The sequence below is a fragment of the Hylaeus anthracinus genome, unplaced genomic scaffold (genome assembly GCF_026225885.1).
Source record: "Hylaeus anthracinus isolate JK02 unplaced genomic scaffold, UHH_iyHylAnth1.0_haploid 5, whole genome shotgun sequence".
Classification (NCBI taxonomy): Eukaryota; Metazoa; Arthropoda; class Insecta; order Hymenoptera; family Colletidae; genus Hylaeus; species Hylaeus anthracinus.
Window position 1 is genome coordinate 1319799 of NW_026535322.1, and position 23052 is coordinate 1342850.

The window sequence follows — 23052 nt, forward strand, 5'->3', positions numbered from 1 at the left end:
ACTCCTCTTCTACCCCCGCCCACCCCTTCGGAGATCCCCTGTGCACGGGATAGCGTTTCTATATGTCTCTCTGCCTGGGTACGTATGTACGTCCGCCAGTATGGAGGAACTACGTCGAAGGCCTGCCATGTTGCCAACGATCCGTTATATCGCTGAAATAAAGTCCCTGGCGTATGTTTATAATGAGTAGTTTGTAATGTCTTTTCAAGCTGTTCGTTCGCCATGCTCGACCATTGGGATTCCTGGTGGATAATTGTCCTTTGCCGTAGAATTATATGCTTCGGACGACCATCTTGATTTTGGTTCTTTCTTCTCCGTTTCGACTAATACGAGACTCCAAGAGTTAAGAGGGCAATGATTCTGTATCGCAAAGCCAGGACCAATCGAAGAAGTCGAGCGTTCCCGATTGTCATCTACCACCCTTTCCAGAGGTAACTGTTCTTCTGCTTTACGGAAGAATTATGAAGAAGCTGCGAGTGACACTGCGCCGCCTGCGACAACGTAAGAGCGTCTTAAAAGACCCCAGGCTCCCCTCAGTCCGCGCTACTCGATTTCTTCACCCTCAGCTGTTATCGTTGGCCGCTTGAACGAGTATACCGGCTTTTATTACAGAGACGTAAAAACGCGATGCTTCTGGACAGGATGTTCGACACAGACTACTTCACTTACAATTTAATTTCTTCTGGTCGTAGAACAACCGTTGGTCGCTGTACCATTGTTCGAGGCAAGGTATGAATATAATTTTAATAATAGAGCAGAAAATTCCAAGAGGTATTCTACCATAGTAAAATTTTCCTCGACGAACTTGGAATAGAATTAAACAGGATGTTGCTGCGTTGCTCTACCGACCGAACCAAACAACTATGGATCCACGTCCTGCTGCGCGTTATATATACTTATCGACCGAATGTCCTCCATTATCGATTCAGTCGCTGACCAACTTTGATCTCTCGCCACAAACAACAGGCGTTTCTGTCGAAATCGGCGATGGCGAAGACGCGAACAGGCTTTCTCGAGCCAGGTGATAGCGACTGGCGTCGTAAATAATCAGCAGATAGAGGCAGCTGATCGCCGAGCGAAGCGGATGGGTATAGTCACGGAGCTATTGATAACATTATCATAAAAGCGGCGTTAAATGGTCGACCGCGAGGTTTCGTCGACGCGGTGGCGGCAAAACGGCTCTATAAATGCGTTTACTTTGAGCCATAAAAGCGGAGTGGTTCGGTTGCCACCGTTAACGTACATCCGCGCAAAACGTGCACGTATTCGCCTTGCCGAGCGTGTGCGTGGCGCAACATCCATGGAAGGAACGAGACGTCGAAGCACCGCCGCTTTACGGTAAAAGCCCTCTTTGAGGGATCCGTTTATTGGTTGCTAAACATCGATATATTGCTTTCGGGGTTGCGCAAAGAGGCACGCTGTCCTCCGCATATCCATCCATTCAACTATACGCCCAGCTCTTTCCCTCTTCCTCTGCTTCCATGCACCGCCACGCAGCCGTCCTGCATGCGACGTCGCGTATAATACATACTTAGACGCGTGTGGCGGTTTCTGAGCTTTTGAAAGCACCGTCGTGACGCGAATAAATATTTTCGAAACCGAGCAAATCCCAACCTGCCTGCGATTTTACAGAGAACCGACGAATCCGCGAGAAAATCTTACGCCATGGTTTCTTAACGTGGACGCTAGTCCTACGGGCGATAAGAAACGCCGAGGAAATCTCGGAAGGGTGGTTGCTGGTTCTAGGTGCCTAGGTATTAAACTCGGCTACCTAATACGACGATTGTACGTGAAGCGAGTGGCGAACGCTTTCGTTTATCGAAAGAGATCCGACGAAATCGAGCAATCTCATCGTGGATGAGCCTAACGCTATTTTATCCCCAGTTTAAGCGAAACGTCCTGCCGATATTCGTATCTCGTCTACGACGACGTCCCAACGATACACGTCACGCGAGTTCACGCAGAGATGATCGATTCCACAGGATAAAAAGCGGAATCAACGAAGGATCAACGAGCATCTCGTCTGAAAAACGTGTCCCTTCGCTTAAGACGATCCCTGTCAACCGACTTACATTTATCCTCCTCGCTGGCGAATATTTTATCTGCCTCGTATCATACTGGAAATGTGTTCCCCGAATAACCGTCGACGCAGTGAATAACAAACATGGCGGCGAATCCAAGAGGAATATCGCTTTCAAGAGCTACAGAGTATAGTTGGACCCCCCAAGAATGTCTGTCACATTTTATCGGGCAGTTGGACAAAACTACGCTAAATATTATTTTACGAAGGTCGTTACCCTAACGACTCACGGAATTTCCATGAAATTGCTTAATAAATCGACGAACTTTTTCACGTTGACTTAACGGGACCGAGGCCATTTGTTTCCGCGGATTTTATTGCCACCCGTGGCGTTAATAAAGCAACCCTGTTAGGATTCGTCGCTGCGTGGAAACTTTCGACATAATTTTCAACGTAACTAATATTTTATCTCGCAATCCTGAAAGCACCAAAAGCGAATACTTTGCAAGAAACATACGCGATCGATTCGAAATGGAAATAGAAAATGGCGTGCAGCCGTCACGCCAAAGGACACGTCGGCCATGGTAATAATAATAGCAGAAATATTCGGCAGTGTGTCGAACGTGTGCGTGGGTGTGAGCAGGATTTCGTGGGTAGTTGGTTGGCAACATGTGGTTCGACGAACGCAATCTGCCGCTGACATTTCGAATTAAACTCGCTCGGGGACTACCCTAACCGGTAAGTTCGCCCGGAGGAAGTAGGAAAAATTCGGCTCGTGTATCTTTTCAGATCGCAACTTTTCGAGATCGAACACTCGCTGTAGGAATCGCTTGAGACGAGGGATTTCTTTCTTAAAATTATTATATCAATTTTAGCTTGCAATTAGCGACGCATGGGAGTATTTTAATCGCTGGAATTACAACGACAGAGGCAAGGAGCAGAGGCCGCAAAAACTGCAAAAGGGTTCTTACGGCCGTAGCTCTCCAGCTTCGGCTAAGCCGATATGCATTCATTATAATAAGAAATGGAAGGCGCCGAGTGAAAAGTTTGAACGCGGCCTGGCTTATCAACTTCCTCTGAATTTTCTATTATTTAAGAGAACTCTCGTTCCGTCTCCTGTCCTCTAGGGTTGCGAAGGACCCTCCTTCTCCTCATCCTCCAGCCATTCGTGGCACTCTTCCCTTCGAGTTAGCTTAACTTTCTTCTTTCGATGCGGTGCAAAAGCTAAGATGCGCGGCATTTGAAGTTCGCCGAATGCCCATTAGCATATTTATTTGTCATTCAACGCGGCCTTAAACGCGTTTCACCCGTAAAACCGACCAACTTCCCTTCCAGGTGGTTCGACTCGAGGCGCGAGCAATAACATCCGTATGTACGATTTATCCTTGATATTGTATCAGGCTGTATCTTAAATGCACTGTGTAAACACTGTCTACGTATCACGCGCACGCTTTGAAGTCGACTGTACAGCGTTGTTAAACCATTTTTTCGCAGGCATGCTGTTTCATAACGCAATCTTCGATGCGTGCCGCAAAGTGCCGATACGATCGGGCAATAAAAAAAATTGTTGCTATTTTTTACTCGCACCTCGTGGCGACAGCATATAAACTAAACGTAAGGTCGTACGCCACCGGCGCGTTGCATGACATAAATATCATAAATGACGCATAAAAGCGTTTCACATGTAGGCCACGAAGAAAAATACAGTCTTACGACCAACGGAATTTTCACCGTCGATCGTTGTTTAGCCAACAACACGGGGAGCACGTTTTACTGATATTTAGGTACTCCTTATCGTTAGACACAACGTGAGTGTATAACTTGATTGTCTTGCTCGCTTAATAAAGGGGTTACGTTTAGTATTGTTACGATTGTATGAACCCTTGTTAAACCAGCACAGAATTAAATAATAATTTTATAATAACAAAGTACCATAACTCTGTGTTACATTATCATTTTTGTAATTTGTTCGAAGGAAACTGAGGAGATATAAAATATGTAAGATAAACGAAACACGTGAACGTCGAATTTACAATCTATATCGTTACATCAGTAATTCTTGGACCCTTTTATCGGACTATCGAAATGTCGAGAAGAGAAAAACAGTTTACATCGCAGGGACATGGTCAAACGGATAGTGTATCTGGTCATCCAATACATAATGCATTCGCTGGAAGATTAGAAGCAAGAAATCGAGCCACGAAGCTTCGTAGTGGAAGCTTTATATCTACGAGGGTACGGTCGTCTCAAAGCGCTGGCTGGCCCTCTTCTCGACTATTGGGAGGGGTGAAATTCACTGTTCTGGAAGAGAAGCGACTAAGCTAGCTTCCACGCGAACATGACAACGTATTTTATTGCTCCTCTCGCTTGACTTCCGGAAAAGGGAACGCCACTTCAAGTATTGCTCACGGTTTAGCACTTCAAAATCTTCTCCATTTATTGGATGAAGTAATAAATGGAATAAATCCGATGAATTAATAGATGGACAATGATAAAATAAAACTCTTCGAGAGCTTTCATTGCCGAGGAACAAATATTTGCGACATAAATGCTTAAATAATCAAATGCATGCGTTTCACGGGGTGAAAAACGGTATCGCCATCTCGCGGTGAATGTTGAATTAAATTTTAGATATATTGTATATCTATATCTATCTATCTATCTATATATACAGGGTGTCCCAAAAATCGGGGAGGAGCCGGAAATGGGGGGTACCTTCGCTACCGCGGCCGCTCGAACGGTCTACGCGCGCTCTGATTGGTCGGGGTTTTCGCTTAATATCTCCTTAACGAAGCCCCATCCGACATTTTTGCAAAGGAAATTGTTGTTCAGAAACGTCTCAACTACCCCCCATTTCCGGCTCCTCTCCGACTTTTGGGACACCCTGTATCCTTTTAGCTTTTTCAACAACCTGGTTTTGAACAACTAGGGTGGCGCCATCTCTCCACAAGAGGCCCAAGTTTGTCGAGAAATAGTTCCAATTTCAAACAAGTAGATGGCGGTTTCTAATTCCTTAGTGGCGCCATCTCTCCACAAGTGGCTCAAGCTTGTCGAGACATAGTTTCAAATCCAAACTGCTAGATGGCGCCACCAATTTCGTAGTGGCGCCATCTCTCCACAATTGGCTCAAGCTTGTCGAGAAATAGTTCTAATTCCGAACCGCTAGATGGCGCCACATAGAAGCTTGATTGGTAAAAGTATCAAATAACGTTTCCCCAGCTAAATTTAACCATTCCTATAGTTGAAAGATAATACATAATTAATACTAGAAACATATATCGACTAATATACCAAATACAATAGAAAATGTGATATTGATAATCTACACTGATTAGAGACCCCATCTAGTGGGTTAGAATTAGAACTATTTTTCGACAAGTTTGAGTCTCTTACGAAGAGATGGCGCCACTCACGTTCCTCAAAACCAGGTTGTTGAAAAAGCTAAAAAGATGTTCTATTGTATTTATTATATTACAATTATGCTTGTAATATAGTAAATAAATTATGTTATAAGTTGTAAACATCATCTGATGATATTATTACCTTAAATTATCGAATAAGTAATACTTGTTTCAACTTTTAAAATGCTGAACGAAGTACTTTGCATCAAGTACGGAATAAATACGCAAATATGATTGGAAAATGCAAGAAAATATTAAAGAAAAATACATATTGTTATGTTATGCTTGTTTTATTGGCTGTTGCAATGAATTAAATTGAAAAATTCAAATCACAAGTACCTTTGATACTTCATAATTATCTTTGATAAAAGCTATCAAAGTTCAACCAGACAACCTGTAACGTGGAAAGATTTAATAGTTCAGTATGAGAACTTTGATAACAGTGGGCAACTACTTGCGAATTACAATGTTAAATTTAAAAACCATTGCAGAAGAAAGACCCCTGTTCCCATGTAAAAGTTAACAAATTCAAACTGCGACCCCTTCTACGATCTATAAATTAATATGCGTTTTCATTGATTGTGACTACGTATTATCGTTCCTCGTCCAATATAAAACAGAAATCAGGAGAGCGGGAAAATCAGCTTCCAATTTCAATACATAAAGCGCTAACTTGTTAATAATGATAGTGGCGACGCCAATTTTGCGAAGGGAAGGAGCAGCCGAACAGCAGTGAAGCAACGTGCAGCAACGTGCTTGGCCCATTTTAACTACAGAACTGCCGAATTATGATCGTTCATATTGTGTAATTTGTTAATAGACCGTACTCCCCTATTCCCATTTTATTGTTGCACGAAACGTAATCTGTGTATTGTATTTTTTATAATCGAAGGAATCTTTTATAACGTTTTCACGGAGAATAAAAAACAAAATTAGTGATAACTCCGACATCGTCCCTTTTTACTGCCGACACAAATCACCGGAGCCTCATGTCTCTTTGCTGCTATTGTTTTTAATGTTTTATACCGCGTATGGATTTAACCATGGATGTTCAAAATGAGGTATGATATACTTATATAAATACTCAATGACCAGGGCATTTAAAGCTATAACCTTTCAATGATTCTCCGATGCGCCACGAGATTTTAGGTTAGACTTCTGGTTACATGATATAATTGAAAGTATCGTTGATTATAGAACAGACTGTAACCGTTGAAATGACGCATTCAAATTTAAACAATATAACATATTTCATAACCATGAAAAAATATACGTTTACCTTTAGGTAACATTATAAGCTATTGTATAAGTTAATATTAATTCGTATTAATTCATATTAATATTCGATCTTATTTTAATTTCGCATACATACTTTTGTCCTAAATCTTTGTAAATCTTTTGAAATTATACCAATGTATACTTAGTTTCAAAGAAAACATGGTCATGAGGTAACACTGCTGACTATTTATTGATTGACCCAAAACTCTTTGTGAACATTATGTATATATCTTTTGTGCATAATTGATTTTCGTAATTCAAATCAATTTTATAAAGGTAATTCGTACATTTACTTTTTCATCACGTAGAATGCTTTCTTACCCTTGTTTTGGAGTACTTTCATTATTCTTTGGCAAACATGAAATTTTATAATTGTTATGCTATTTTGTTTCAGCTTGATTTTCAATTTCTGGATCTACATGATTTAAATGATAATGATAAGAATCATTTAATAGGAATTTTGAAATCTAATGTTACTACCGATGCCTTAAAATTACCGTGGGATACAATTGAAACTAATAATGATATTGATGTTGCTGTAGCAGAAATTCCTCAACTACAAAACCAATGGTATCACAATGGTAATTAGAAACCCTACAAAAATTATATCCATGTTCAAATGTTCATTGAAAATTATATATACCTTACAATGTCTTTTCTCTATCATTCTTTATCTAGCAATGCCACCTCCATCTTCGTACACACAGCAAATAATGTGCAGCGACTGGCAAGGACCACCTATGTACCCTGTTCCAACAGATGCCCATATACAACCATTTATGCCTGCAATGACTTACACTCATCCAGGGTACAATCTTGGAGGTGAAATTCATGATGTCAACTGTAATAGAGAGAATAACAGAAGGAATAATCGAGGACGAGGAATAAGGAGAGACAACTTCAATCGCGGAATGAATCCTGCAAATGACATACAACCAGGATACATAGGAGAACAAGGACAATTTCATCCACAGTTATCTTTTGTTGTTATGTATCCAGATCAGGCACAGCAACAGCAATTCTCTGGCCATGTTCACTACCCTCCATTAGCGATATATCAACCAAATCTTCATACGCATACGAATGCGCATCCGCATGCACAGCCTACATACGGATATCCTCCATACCATCATCCTTCTGGTAATATGAGGTGTGTTCGACAAACAGCACCGGTAATTTCACAACCTAATCAAGAGTGTACAAAAGTACAAACCGCAAAGTCACACGAAAAACGCGTGCAAAATGTCTATACACCCGTCAAACAACCTTTTCACCAAATAAATGAAGAAGATAACTCTTCGCAGACCAACATAGTCACTACAGTAATAACAGTAAATAACAGTAAAGTAGAACAGTGTACCGAGAATGCGGATGAACACACTGCCAATAGAAAGAATACAAATACTAATGGAAAAGTACCTCCTGTAAATGTGAAAATAGAGCACAATATTGTGTCGACTGTAAATGAGAATTGTAACGGAGCCGAAAAAAATGATGTGCCATGCGTAAATATTAACAGTAGTATCGAAGTAAAACAAAACGGAGAAACCGATAAAGAATACAAAAATGAAACAGTTTCCAGCATTAAGACTACTGTTGTTAAAACGTTATCGAAACCAGTTTCTAAAGGTGAGAATGAAGCACAAAAGGAAGATACTCCTACAAAGAGCGTACAGGATGAAATTATTATTAAAACGCCAAATACTTCTTCCGTTACTACGAATACTCCGATACCCTCACCTGCTACATCATCTTTGAGTTCATCTAGCATATCTTGGGCTAGTATTTTGAAAAAAGGAAGTCCGGAAACGCAATCAGCTCCACCGAATTATAAACCTATGGCACGCATTAATCCTTTACCTGTTAGTCCAGTTATAGAAAGTACTGTGGCTCCAAAAGCACAGTCACAGTTAGAAAAAGATCATCGTACCGACACGGTAGTTTTTACAAATGATAATGTCTCATCCAGCTCACAAAATGTAAATGAAAGTAAAAATTTACAAACGGAATCATTACAAAATCGTTATAATGATCCTATCGCCTTTCGAATGGGTGGTACGTTTTATTCTAATAAAGCGAACAATATCATATTGCGTTTAAATAATCATTTAAATATATTGTTTTAGAATTTTTATTAAACTACCAAATGGATAAACAAACTGTAAGTTTGTTACCGCGGGGATTAACAAATCGTAGCAATTATTGTTACATTAATAGTATATTACAAGCTTTACTTGCTTGTCCACCTTTTTATAATCTTCTGATGGCTCTACCACATTCTAAAAATCCCAGTAAAATGTCTTCCACTCCACTCATCGATAATATGTGAGTAGGGAAGAAATAACAAACGTATTAATATTCGTAACAAATGTTGAACTTCTTTTTTTACACAGGATTAAGTTTGTACACGAATTCACACCGTTATCAGATGGTGCACGATTGGCTAGAAAAGACAGAGCAAATAAACGAGGAGAAGATACTGTAGTAGATATACAAAGTGGAGTGGCCTTTGAACCTTCTTATGTATATACAATGTTGAAAAATACGTCAGCTGCGGGTGTATTTTCTGTGGAAGGACGTCAAGAAGATGCAGAGGAATTCCTTTCGTGCCTTCTGAACGGTATCAACGACGAAATGCTTGAAGTATGAACGTACTATTTATTATAATTTGCATCGGAATAGTACAATTTGAGTAATCGTTAACTATCTATTTCAGCTTATTAAATTAGTAAATAACGATCAAAACGTAACGACTAATGTTGAAACTAATGTGAACTATAACAACGGAGAAGAAGAATGGAAGGTAAAGCATGAACGTGCTGTTGTAATGGAACAATTAACTGCAAGAAACAGACATTAATATTAGAATCCTATAGGTTATGGGCCCAAAGAACAAAGGATCGATTACACGGTGTACCGAATTCGGGAGGACTCCATTGTCCGATATATTCCGTGGACAACTGAGATCTAGGGTATCGCGAGCAGGAGAACAACCAACCGATAACGTTCAACCTTTTTTCACTTTACAACTTGATATTGAAGTATTTATATTTAAAAAAGCTCTTTGTAAAATCATCGTACAATTATATGTATATATTAATAAGCTATTCTTTTTTTAGAAAGCAGAATCTGTGAAGGGCGCGCTCGAGATTCTTGTTGGAAAAGATCAATTAGAAGGAATGACATGTAGTAAAACAAAACAACAGATCGAGGCTTGGAAGCAAGTTACTCTGGAGGAATTACCTGTCATTCTTATATTACACTTAAAGTGGTTTGATTACAAACTTGATGGTTGCTCAAAAATCGTGAAAAGTGTGGAGTTTCCAGTCGACTTAAAATTAGATAGTAGTAAGTCTGAAATTTATGGTTGTTTTGTTTTACGTTAATTAAAATGTATCTAATGTATACCAATTTACTTACAGAATTCCTGTCACCAAATGCTGCAAAAAAATTAAATCCAAAACAAAAACACTACAAACTATTTGCGGTCACTTATCACGATGGGAAAGAAGCAACGAAGGGTCATTATGTTACCGATGCTTTTCACGTGGGATACGGTGGCTGGGTCAGGTATGATGATAGTTCATTGAAAGGTGTTTCGGAAAGTAATGTATTAAAGCCAACTCCTCCCAGAGTTCCATATTTATTATACTATAGAAGATGCGACACTATCGGAAATAATCAGTCAAATAGTGGTAAAACACGTTAGGAAGGGGAGCACTAACACATAGGTGAAACTATATTTTAAGTCTATTGAGGCAGTTTAAAAGAATGGCTTTTACAGTTTTGTGGTTCTTGTTGATATTTATATCTAAGTACAGAGAATGTTTATTACCCAATATCGTGAGAAAATAGAAAGCTATTTCCTTTTAGCATACTGTACTTCCATCGAATATTTGTACTAAGATTGTTGTTACAAGTTCTATGCATAGTTTTCTTGGTACACGAAATAAAAAGATAGTTAAAGTTGAAGTTAAATAAGAGTTTTGATTTTGGCACTCATAGTTCTATTGAAGTTACATAATTAAACGCTTACACATTACATTTTATGAAAATATTAAAAGTCGAGACTCTCTTGTACATATCTTTCTTATCTGATTGAGGATATACAATGTGTGAGAGAAAACATACATGGTAACTTTGTAAAAAAGGAAACGAAAATAGAGAAAAAAGTTTTTCTACTTTAACAACAAAATTTCTATGAAATGCAAATTTTATATATTTGAAAAAGAACATCTTATGCCTTAAGTTATTTTTGTATATAACCTTCCTGCACACTTATAAATACACATTCCAACTTGCCAATAATTTCTTTGTTATATTATGTGTTAACTTAATGTCTTCTTTCTGATTATGGAAAAGGAAATGCCATCCAATACTGTATTTTATTGTTTCTAGTATTACTTTCTTTCTGGCATCATTTTCTGAATTTATACGTACATATAAGTGAAACGAAAGCTCGAAAAGGAGTCGAAAACCGTTTTCGAGGTTAAGAAATAATTGGTAAGATGGAATAGTAAAATCGCTAGTGAGGGAAATTGTATAAACGACACAAAATTTATGTACAAAACTACGTCATCTATGTCAGATTTGCATCTTTAAGTACCAAATTTTTGATAAAAAAAAAAAAAAAAAGAAAAACAAAAAAACATTCATATATTCTTCTTTTATACATATGAAGGTAATTTGCTATTATTTGTGATAAATTTAATTAACAAAATAATTTAATGAATTTAAACACATTAAGTAACAGGTACTTGATTTTATTACTTTTTTGTTGTAAAACTGCCTAAATTATTTTAGGATACTTATTAACAAAAAGTGTGTTAAAAATTACAAGAATTAATGTTTATTGAATTTATTTTATATGAATAAAATGTTACTGTTTTGTTTTGCATTGGGTTAATGCAGGTATAATTTTGTAACTTTACTGTTTCTTGTCCTGCTTTTGGTCATAATTTCATTTAATTGCTTATAATTTAAATAATATAATATTTATATGTAAGTATAGTAATTTAGTAAAGCAGCAAAGTTATGTAGAATCCCATTGCAAAACATCTTACATACATTATTTACATGTTATTCAGCGGATAATGTAGATAAGAAATATTCTAAGTAAATTTTACAGTTGTAATTTATGCGATAAAATACAAAATGATAGTTTTCATTTACTTCCTATGGAAATGTAAATATATATCTACAGTTTATAGAAACTAATAAAAGTATGTACATATGTTATGGAAAATTTGATTATCATTTATTATAAGTTATTGTCAAATATTTAGACTGAACTTTTTACACTATTATTATTATTATTATTATCATTAATATTATAACTCCTTTTTACCATATTATAAGAATACTTAATGTTTATGCAAATTTCCAATTAAATAATATATTTTAATAAATAAATCGTACATAAACAAAGGCCCTGGCAATACTTCCATCAACAATGTATTTACAATTTACAAAATTACACTGTATGCACTAATTACAAATGAACTTTGTAATAGATTTTGTCACAAATCAGGTATAACTCAAGTAATCAGTATACATATTAAGCAAAGATAATCATAGTTGCTATCAATGCTATACATGTATAAAGTAAACAATTAGAAAACGAGAAATGCTAGAAATGTGGCAAACAAACTTTGCCTGCAAATAACTCTGAAATTACTGTAATCCATAATGCTAAAACAAACAGAATATAAGAAATCCCAACTTGATGAGAATTAGGTAACTGATATGGTTGTCCACCAATTTCGTCAATATGGAAACCCATTGGGAATATAACTGCAGCTAGGCAAAACAGGACCACTGAAACGGGATTTCAACTTTTGTAATTGCTAGATAATTTCAATCTTTATAAAACGATTGGTTTTATTGACTACACTTACTAGCTGTAAATCCTACCCATCTAGCATAAGGAATAACATTACGATCCCAATGGGAACTAGCTAGCAATATTATGGTCGCTGTTATGAAAATGCAACCAACAAAAATACAGCCAAGAGCCATCATCCATTCTGGCTGTAAATCTGGACTATAGCAAACCTGAGGTCTATTGTACAGTGTCATACATGACCACATTAGTCCTAATCTTGTATCTCCTACAAAAGTTGAGAATAAAAAACATGTTATATACATTTAATAATTGAAACTTTGTAAACATTTCTTGTAATCTACAGTTTGTATAATTACTACATTGTATAATTAAAATAAAGTGACCGTATGTTTCAATCTTAATGGGACAGTTTTTCATAGATTGTTTCAGTATCCAAATCGAACAATAATTTTTTACTTTTGATTAATTTCGTATTTCTATAAGTATGAATTTTGAATAATCTAGATCAGTACTTTCTAGCATTGATCTAGATATCAATCAACTGTAATTTGTTTCTGTTTATCAATAATTACGGTATATAATTCATAAATCGCTCACCACCGACATCAGTAATAATCCAATCAGGCATGGCAAGACTGACAATCGCGAATACATCAGCCGCGAGAAACAAGGTTCCCGAAATAATCGTTAATTTATCCATTTTGTATCGATTGTAATTAATTAATTTCACTTCTATTTACTGTCAGTAACGAAAGTTGTCATTACATGAACATTACACTTGCTTTTTATCCAGGTATCATTTTTGGAAAACAAGCATCCCACGGGCTTTTGTATTTACCGATCATAACAATTCATTGTTGGAGTATTGTTGACTTTAACATATCATTTGCGATAGTTGGTTCGCAAACACAATAAGCAGAGTATTCTCTGGGAACCATATTCAACAGAATGATATCAAATAGTTCCTATTTTAAACCGCTAGGTGGCGATGTTTAATTCCTTGGTAACGCCATCTCTCCACACGTGGCTCAAGCTTGTCGAGAAATAATTCTAATTCCGAACCGCTAGATAGCGCCACATAGAAGCCTGATTGGTAAAAGTAACAAAAAACGTTTCCCCAACCAAATTTAACCACTCCTATAGTTGAAAAGTAATAAACAAGTAATGCTAGAAGCCTATATCGAGTAATATACGAAATAAAATAGAAAATGTGATATTGATAATCTACGCTGATTTGAGACCCCATCTAGTGGGTTAGAATTAGAACTATTTTTCGACAAGTTTGAGTCTCTTACGAAGAGATGGCGCCACTCACGTTTCTCAAAACCAGGTTGTTGAAAAAGCTAAAAGGATGTTGTATATATTAATATATATAGGGTGTCCCAAAAGTCGGGGAGGAGCCGGAAATGGGGGTACCTTCGCTACCGCGGCCGCTCGAACGGTCTACGCGCGCTCTGATTGGTCGGGGTTTTCGCTTAATATCTCCTTAACGAAGCCCCATCCGACATTTTTGCAAAGGAAATTGTTGTTCAGAATCGTCTCAGCTACCCCCCATTTCCGGCTCCTCCCCGACTTTTGGGACACCCTGTATATGTACATGTATATGTAGATAGATAGATATAGATATACAATATATCTAAAATTTAATTCAACATTCACCGCGAGATGGCGATACCATTTTTCACCCCGTGAAACGCATTTCCTTCATTGTTTAATCAATTATGCTTCTAACATAATTGGTTATTGCAATGAATCAAGTAGAATACAATTCACAACTACTTTCGTTACTTGATAAAAGCTATGAAAGTTCAACCAAACAACCTTGAGGCTCTTATTTACGAAAGAGAACACGAATCTTTGTTACTCGATCTTTCTTACTAATATAAGCTGGAAAGAAACATATTATGCTGTCTTGAAACCATTCAATTTTTATAATAGAAATATATCAAATATCTTTTATCAATACACCTTGTACATTGACCCAAATAATACAGCTGCTACACAGAGTTCCCATTTATATGGTTCGTCGCGAAAAAATCAAACGCAATGAATGTTTGCGCATACTCGTTAATATTTCCAACGTTAGCGAAATTACGTGGCCATCGTGCACAGACAAAATATTGATTTGAAAAATCACTGGAATCGCTAATTTAAATAATTGCATTGCAAGCGCCGCGGTTTCGAACCGCGCTGACCACTCTAATAAATTGTGTTTCAATTAAAATTGATTTTTCAAGCTTTCACATACCGAATGAACTAACTGAAAATTATTAGTTTGGTTAGAAATAAACGAAAGTGAACTGGATTATCAAATGGCACATGTATTGTAAAATATTCATCGCAGAATAGTACATCGTCTCATCGGCAGGATACCCCATCCAGCATTAAAAAAAGATATAAATAAAAAAATTAATTATGACCGAAAGAAGAGTAAACTTCTAATAATAACAATTATATCCAGGAATAGGAACTTTGTTGACGAAGAACGAAAGGAAGTTGACGGTACACGGTTCGGACAACGGCCTCGGGGTGTATTCGATTTACTTTTTAAATAGTTCGCGAGTAATTTTAACCAGGTCGCTATCTTATTGTGTAACTGACCTATACCGAGGCTGCTCACCGTCTTCTCCGATGTTCCTTTCCTTCTTGCCCACCCGACTGTCCTCGCTGTTGTTGTTAGTCAAATTAGTACGAGAAGTCGAGGAATGGAAGGGGCCGTATCTCCCCTCTTCCATACCTCCAGCTATTTCATTTGTAACGTTGAACGTTTTTTACGAAAATCGTGAAAAAATTTCCGCCAGGAGAGCACCATCGACGATTTTCCTCCCACGGAAAAAGAACAATGTTTAATTGCACCTCCGACGCCTGTGCTCGCGCGTAAATCGAGTTACGTCTAACAAGCGTAACGATTCCTTGGTATTTTTGTTTCGCGCTCTGAAACAGACGAACCTCTAACCCGTTAAAATTGTTTAACCGTGAAAAAGAGTCCTGCTGGAATCTAGATTGTTTCGTGAAGAAAGAAGGGGCGAATCGAAAAGCCTTCCCAGCGTAGACGGGTAAAATACGTAGGGATAAAAATATTTAAGTCGACGCAAGATTAACCCGTTACGATTTCGTGAATGGTAGGATTAACGTAAAATGCTACCAATAACGCCGCGACGCTTCGACAGAACCAGCGGGGGTCCATTTTGATCCGAGTACCAGTCGGGGATTAAACTGTTGATCCACGCTGCGTTTACGTTTCCCAGCGTTCCTTTCAGTTTTCCACGCGAACGAGGATCCCAAGCCACGCAATACGAGGATCATTCAGAGTCTCTCGGGATCACGTATAAATTGTGGTAATATACCAGCGACTCTCTCGGAAATCGAGAGAGCCCTGCTGCGATGAGCTTCCTTCGCTCGTTATCTGTTTTCCTTTAATTGCGTTGTTCGATTCCTTGCGGGGGTTTCTTAGCACTTCGGTGATTGCTATAACAGAGAGATGCTTCGGTTGCGTAAACTTCGATAACTAAATTACTCTGGCGATAATGTGGTGCATACACTGCCAGTACCGAGTATTCCGTTTCATTTTTCGAACATTTCCAATGATCCTCGCTGGTTTCCCTTGATCGCGACAAGACACCCGCGCCATTAGTCTCCGTCGCGAAGAAAGATGAATCTTTCGGGTTTGCGCAACAGTCGTTGTCTTTCTTTACATTAATTGCAAGCCTTCCTGGGAAGGGTCCCAAGAGCGTTTCCGACCATTCTGTCCGCGAAGGTCTTTTATTCTGTAACCGAGACATTCCTGAGAACGATGTTTTCACGCGGTGTTCCCTCCGTTCAGCAGAAACCGCGATTGCGATGTTATCGTTTCTGTTCTGTTACGAGGTACACGCAATTTTTTGGGAAACTTACCAGCGGACGATCGAATTTAGCCTACCATTGTTCGACACTTAGGCGGTTAGGCGGGACACGCGTTTACCGCGAAAGAATGCAGCCACGCGATACCATTCGACGTTCTGCTTCACGCTCCAAGCGACCCATGAAACGTGGGATTTCAATTGTTGCGTACACCTATCGCGCGTTGAGACACGAGCTAAAGTTCAAACCACTTTTGACGTCTCCGACGGGGAATTGTCCGGCGCACAGGTAAATAACCGGGAATCGTATAACTAATTCGATTTGCTGTAACCCCCACTCCGCTGTCAAATCCAATTAACAGCGAATTACCGGGCTTCCCGGATAATCGGCCGCTACCCGCAATCGAATTTAACGTGTTGCAACGTTGAATGTACGTTTCGATCTTCGATTCTACAAGCACGAATGAAGATTACCGTGGACATTCACGGGGTGAATGATGGACCACGTCCATCGAGTTATCGTTATTTGGCATGTGGTTCGTATTAAAAGTTTCGCGACAATGGTCACCGAAGAGAAGCATAAGAGTGACGAAATCAAACGACGAATGACGTAAGATTGACGTAACAGTGAAATATTACAGCGACCGAACAAACTACTTAAGTTCCGTATCGCAACCAAGTTTCCGTCAACCTTATCAACCACCGTATTTCGCTGCATTTTAATCTTCGCTCTCGGGACCTCGTCGGACCAAAAAGTTGCAATCGATGGTCTGACAAAAAGTTGAGCGCGCAATTAGAACTCGTCGCAAAGTTGCAAACGTATTCGAATCGCACGCTTTCCCGGGGGTTCTTCCATTGAATCCAACGTTCACGACGAGCGGCAAGTACCACGCGCTGAGAAGTGCTTTCCTAGCCTCAGGTTGGTCGCTTTGAAGAGACCTCGCTGCCAGGCGTCGGCTACGCGCCGTTTCCGGACCGCTTGCTTTCCGTTCGCGCAAAAACGAGCGAGGCGAGCGCAAGAATTTACATCAGCAACGAAATGATACTCGTCCGTTCCAGTTCTCCGCGAAATAGGAGCAGCAGTCGCGAGTAGGGAAGCAGAAGCGGGGTCAGTATCACTCGCAGCCGTAACAAGGTTTAACGTTCCGGCATTATGCGCGTCGAAACGTTTCGATGTAGCCAACCGCGTTTCATTGTTTTCCAGCGAGTCAACGGCGAACCGTGCATCACCGTTGCAGCTTGCCACACGTGTTGCAACGATACACAGTCTGCGACTGATAGCCGTGGATTCGCATTTTGAGGTCGCAACGATCTGTTCTCTCTACCCACATGAGAAAATTCTGGATGGACGACCGGGAACTCGTCCTATTACTACACAATATCGCCTATTACTCGAATTTTCAGGTTTACCGCGTCTCGAATTATCCTCGAATATGGTACGAACTGAAAAATATCCTTTTCATCGTCGGAGCTATACTTTTCATGGCGTGGATCGCGCTCGGAAATATTATTGGAAAGAAATTGCGAGCTGCCTCGAGAAAACAGACGCGGATGCAAATTGTTGCGCTCTGTTTCCTCGTCGAACGAGAATCACGCGCGTTTCAAGCGAATCAATCCGTTCCGATCGGAAACTGCACCGAGGAAGATCGAGACACCGAATAGAAGCGACGTACTCGCGTAACGAAGAATAGTGTTTCAGCTGCACCGGTGCTTGTACCAACAAGTCGTTCGGATTGTAACGAGCTGACGATAAAAAGGCACTTCGATCCGGTTCAAGAACTTCCGACAGAGAGACAACGTGTTCCCAGCGAAATTTTCTGGATCTTGTTTCACGGACCGCTAGCTGGGAGCGGTCTCCGAAAGCGGTCCTGAAATAAAACTAGAGCACGAAGGACGATGTTAAACGATGGCCATTTTTGCTATCCGTTGGAACAGAAAGATGTTTACGTAATATATATTTACATCGCGTACGGGTTTGCGTTACTCGTTATCTATCACGCAAATAAAATGTCGCCCATCGGTGACCAGGGACTTTTTCAGAACGTCCACGGGACACGTTTGCGACGAGTGTAAAGGAAGTTTTCTCGTCGTGAGCGCAGAAAGAATTTAATAAACTCCCTTTTCAAATGGATTTCTTAATCCGTTACCAGTTTTTCTTCGCAACGTGTCCCCGTCGCGAAAACGCTGGTTAAATTCCTCCCATCGCTCTTCGCTTTGGAACAGATTGCTAATATGTTTTGCGCGGAACACTGGCGAAGTAACTTCAATTGCTACGGGAAGTATGTGTTTCGTAAACGTGAAAAGATGCAATTTAAATTCGTAATTGTTAATTGTAAATGAAATTTCTCTCTCTCGGGGAAACGAGAGTTTTCGCGTTCGCTCGAGAAGCTTTTCATAAAGGAGTTTCTGTGCTCGCCGCGAGCTTGATTTCGAGGAAACTAACTTTACCATTTCAGGAAGTCGGAATTTGGTTCGCTCCGAGGACTTCCTTTTCCTGTAACCTGTACAGAGAGTAGCCATTTGCTTCCATCCCTCTTCAGAAGCAGAAAATATGATATAAAACTTTTGTGAAATAAACCGCGTTCGTCTTGTTCGCAATTGGATCAAAACGATCATCTGATTACGACGAGTCTAAGGGCGGCGATACGAGACGAAGAGCTCCGAGAAGTGGTTAGGCTATCCCCACGCACTTCTCAGACAGGATTCGCACCGGGTATTTTAAATTTCAACGAACGAAGAAACTCCAGAATTTTCGCTCGAGTCAATTACCGGTACACGCGTCTGAAAGCACGAGACTTGCGTTCCTCTTTCAAACGCGTCGCGTCTTCAGAGAACTCGATTTACGCTTGCTTTAACTCTCTACTGACAACGAATCGCGAAAGCGGAGCAGTATTTCTGTTTTACATTGGAATAAATTGTTTTAGCCTCTGGTTAAAGAAACGAGAATGCATTTTATTGGTTTCGCGCTCGAATCGATCGAGTTCGCCGCGCGCGTCTGCGAACGGTATTTATTTCTCCCTCATTGTCTCGTCGCTTTACACGGGGAAAATCGATGCTCGCATTCCTCTCTCTTTCCTTTGCACTTTTTAGCGCCGCGTTAATGCCTTCGTATAGAAACCAGATTCTATGGACGCGGTTCGAATCCCGTGGAATCGGAAAAAGGAACGATTTCAACGCTGGAACCAGCCAAGGGTGCAATGAACAACGAACCGAACAATCGCGCTTAGGGACGCTAGCGGCCACATAAAGATAGACAGAGGGCTAATAAAACTGGTCGAGAAATAGAACCTGAGGAAAAAGAGAAGCGAAAAAGTAAGAAAGAGTTCGGAAAAATCGATTTCGCCGTTATGCGATTAAATGCAGCGCGCTATTGACTTTTGGTAGCTGTTTCGCTAAATGTATCCAGCACTCTATTTCCTTCTTTCAAAAATTACGATTGCAGTGGTTACGGGCACTATTTTGTAAATTCCTTGAGACCAAGCTTCGCAATAGTCTTGAGAGTGCTGAACTCTGTCAAACATGCGGAGCATAACATAATTTGTTTGAGTTAAAATCTGATATCCGTGAGGCTCGATGAAATAACGCTCGGCTGCTTAAAGCTCGACGGGGAGAAGTAACGAGTTTCCTGATCTCTTCTAAACGCGCTCACGGCGTCGCCAAAAGAGGATCTCTATTTGTCATTGTCATGGCTTGAGTGAGATTAACGACCGTCAGAAGGAAACTATAAGCGTCCAATGCAGCGAGACGCTGTGTACCGTCTTCACGATTTTTTACCAAGCAGATATTTAACGGTTTCCGATACCATTCTTTTACCTTAAGCGGCTATTCTGCTTTAACCGTCCGTTCCTGAGATGCTTTTTTTTAATAGATAAGTACCCCGAGAAAGTCTTCCACCATTCTTAATTTGCGAAAGCAAATAAAATGACGAGTAATTGGTCGTGGGTATATGTCAAGAAGGAAAGAAGATTAACAATGATATCCAAATAGGCAGCTGCAATTTTAAACGCAGTTTGCATCCCTTGTATTTGAATAACTAAAAAATGTCACGAGTCCCTCTAATAATTCTTCTTTTTCAATTAAATTCCTCATCCACGCCGTCGTTCGCAATGATCGTTTTTAGATGTCGTCTGGGCGAGATTTACGAGATCGATATCCAGCGATAATCGAGTCGAGGAGAAACTTGGGTAGGGAAAAGTAATGGGCGAAGTTTTGGCAGCAACCAGTGTTCGCGGTTTATGCCTGGTTATATCGCGTTCTTGTTACTAGAGAGGCGGCTATGAAATCTCTTAAATTTAACTTGAAGTTTACGACGTTATTCATACTTCGTTTTCGCGTAATAATTTCCGCGCGCGAGAGGGGCATCGTTTTTCGGCAAAATGAACTTTCGCGTTTGCTATGTGCATTTTCTGTGCCGTTTTTTTTTCGCTGCTATGCGAGAAATTCTGCCATTTTAATTGTATCTCGCGATAACTGCTAGACGTATAAACGGCAAGAATTCTGCATCCAACTCGTGTTACACGATAAAGGGAATGTTTGCAAGGAAGCGAGGGGTCGTGGACCAGACCAGTGGTGCACAACCTTTTTCGTGAACGGATTGAATAAAATAATATTTTTATTTTATTTTAAATGTTAGCACGTAATCCTAATGAAATTGCAGTAAATTGCACGATAGTGTCCAGAGTTCTATTACAGATTTCTCGTGTAAACTTTTTAAGTTGTTTTTGATTATTTCACGAGTCGAATTGTGCACCACTGCGCTAGACACACGCATAGTTTGTCGAAGAAAGCATTTCTGCTCTCTTTCGCTCGTTTAACACCAGTACCTTTTCATCGCGCTCGCTAGGCTACGGTTGTATTGTTAGGAAGGCATCTGGAAGCCATATAACGCATATCCCGTTAAAAGAAAGGTACTCTCCCTTTTGCCACAGCATTCTGCAAAAGCGAATTATGCCAAGCTTGTGAGAAGACATGCAACCTTGGAGGAGTATTCTGGTAAGCATTAAGCGGCAGTGAAACATTTAGAATTCTTGCACATTTGCGTGCCTCTTACGAAAAAGATTCTCGGAAACTAAGAAAAATCAACGAATACGAGGTTCTCGGAGACCCCTTCTCCGCTTGTTCTCCGTTCCTGCTACCCATCGCGCAGAAGAATCAATTTCCCCTCGAGGATTGCGATATTGCATTAACGCCGTGAATTGAATCCCACATAAATGTGGGACATCGCGTCCTCGAGTATGATGTTCCGCGCTTTGTTCCTTCGCCAGAATGTCAATCGATGCGCGCTAATGAAAAGCGGTTTACAAAACAAGTGTACATCGGGCTCGACGTTCAACACGGAGGCGAGTAAACGCGCCACGATGAGATACAAACGAATGAATCGCTCGCGCGACCGAATTAGCCTCGACGCTAACAGGATCTGCTATTCTACGTTCCCGAACGTTACAGGTGTATCGGGACAAACAAGCGGAACCAAACATGATTTCGAAATCTCTGTCAAAACGATGTAACGTGGACTGCGAAAGTTTCTCTGCACCTATTCGAGCAACAGTCCTGGAAGGGTTCTATCGGAAGATCGTGTGCAACATTCGAATGGCTGATCATAGCGAATCGTAGCTAGGAATCCATTGAACGAGAATGTTTGGGTTGAATAATCGCATCTAATGAGAAGCGTGAAGGTTCAGATTACGTGCGTGAACTGGAGGATTCCAGCGTCTAAGAAATTGGTCCCTGTCGATGGGTCTCCGGAGTTGCGATTGCAATGGATTTAGGTAGTTCGCACAATTCTGTCTCTAGTGCGCTTTACGCAGAGGACCTTTTCTCGTATTATACTCCTCGTAGACTAATGAGCAGACTTAGGAACCGTGTGCTGGCTGCGAAGGCGTTAAGATTCATAGTGTAACAATCGCGAGCTGTCAAAATACGTTTGCCCACGTTCGCGTGCCATCGTCGAATCCTCTCAACCGTTTGGCGCGGATCGCAGACAATACGTCTGCGCCACTGGGCGCGGCCTAAATAATAACGTAACACGTACGAACGCAGGAATGAGTGACACGTAATTATTCTAACAATCGCGTGTAACCCGATACCACTCGCAAGACTATTGGCGCCGAGTGTATAATACGCCTACTAGGTTATCCGTCTCCCTCCCGCTACCGTTTGCTCTGGTAAACACAAATAAGCGCGGTGGACTCGCGGGAGTAGTTCGAGTCAACGGCTCTGATGTGAAACGAGATATCGACGCTTTCAAAATCGTCTCGCGTATGTTGATACACGGAATCGTGTCGCTCCCAGCGATCTACGGTCGGGAACGGAAATCAACTGGTCGCTCGAGGCCACCGAGACTCTCCTATCCTCGTCTATACCTTCGAGCTCTTCCCAAACTCTGTCTCGTAACTTTCTGTAAACTCGCTGGCAGACGTCGTCTATCTCAGTCGCTATTGCAATTCAGATTTGTTTCGCTAGTCTCTGTCCGGTGGCGTCTGTTCCTGAGCCATACTATTTCTGGGTATATCTCGTGTTGATCCGATAGAGTGATTTACGGATTTGTTTCGTCCCAGTTGGTCAATCAAATTCTTCGTAGGAGCAGAGGAAGGTACCGAGTCACCATTATTGGGAAATTCCACGATTGGACGACGCTCGTTTCCTAATTTACAACACGTTCACGGCTCC

At 40.2% G+C, this 23052-nt stretch overlaps 2 protein-coding genes and 1 long non-coding RNA gene across 3 annotated transcripts; 1 reads left to right on the forward strand and 2 right to left on the reverse strand.

Annotated features, from left to right (window-relative positions):
* Positions 1-5944: 5944 nt before the first annotated feature.
* On the forward strand, positions 5945-10655 carry LOC128895342 (ubiquitin carboxyl-terminal hydrolase 10). Its single transcript, XM_054157859.1, has 9 exons — positions 5945-6482; positions 7094-7280; positions 7378-8754; positions 8826-9024; positions 9093-9342; positions 9416-9502; positions 9576-9740; positions 9819-10047; positions 10122-10655. The coding sequence occupies exons 1-9, from the start codon at positions 6453-6455 to the stop codon at positions 10406-10408; spliced, it is 2811 nt and encodes a 936-aa protein (XP_054013834.1). The 5' UTR covers positions 5945-6452; the 3' UTR covers positions 10409-10655.
* Positions 10656-12137: 1482 nt separating this feature from the next.
* LOC128895361 (uncharacterized protein C16orf52 homolog A) lies at positions 12138-13507 on the reverse strand. Its single transcript, XM_054157898.1, has 3 exons — positions 13142-13507; positions 12597-12809; positions 12138-12516 (listed from the first exon to the last, which is right to left on the reverse strand). The coding sequence occupies exons 1-3, from the start codon at positions 13242-13244 to the stop codon at positions 12329-12331; spliced, it is 504 nt and encodes a 167-aa protein (XP_054013873.1). The 5' UTR covers positions 13245-13507; the 3' UTR covers positions 12138-12328.
* A 645-nt stretch (positions 13508-14152) lies between these two features.
* LOC128895367 (uncharacterized) lies at positions 14153-16636 on the reverse strand. Its single transcript, XR_008461752.1, has 3 exons — positions 16439-16636; positions 16096-16311; positions 14153-16012 (listed from the first exon to the last, which is right to left on the reverse strand). It is a non-coding gene; the product is annotated as an uncharacterized LOC128895367 (long non-coding RNA).
* Positions 16637-23052: the final 6416 nt, after the last annotated feature.

Bases quoted from the DNA above. Each gene is read 5' to 3' on its own strand.
- LOC128895342 (XM_054157859.1), top strand. From the start codon at position 6,453: ATGGATTTAACCATGGATGTTCAAAATGAG. The intron at 9,343-9,415 runs GTATGAACGTAC...TATCTATTTCAG, and splicing joins TCAACGACGAAATGCTTGAA to CTTATTAAATTAGTAAATAA. The intron at 9,503-9,575 runs GTAAAGCATGAA...AGAATCCTATAG, and splicing joins ACGGAGAAGAAGAATGGAAG to GTTATGGGCCCAAAGAACAA.
- LOC128895361 (XM_054157898.1), bottom strand. From the start codon at position 13,244: ATGGATAAATTAACGATTATTTCGGGAACCTTGTTTCTCGCGGCTGAT. The intron at 12,810-13,141 runs GTGAGCGATTTA...CAACTTTTGTAG, and splicing joins GATTATTACTGATGTCGGTG to GAGATACAAGATTAGGACTA. The intron at 12,517-12,596 runs GTAAGTGTAGTC...ATCCCGTTTCAG, and splicing joins ATGGGTAGGATTTACAGCTA to TGGTCCTGTTTTGCCTAGCT.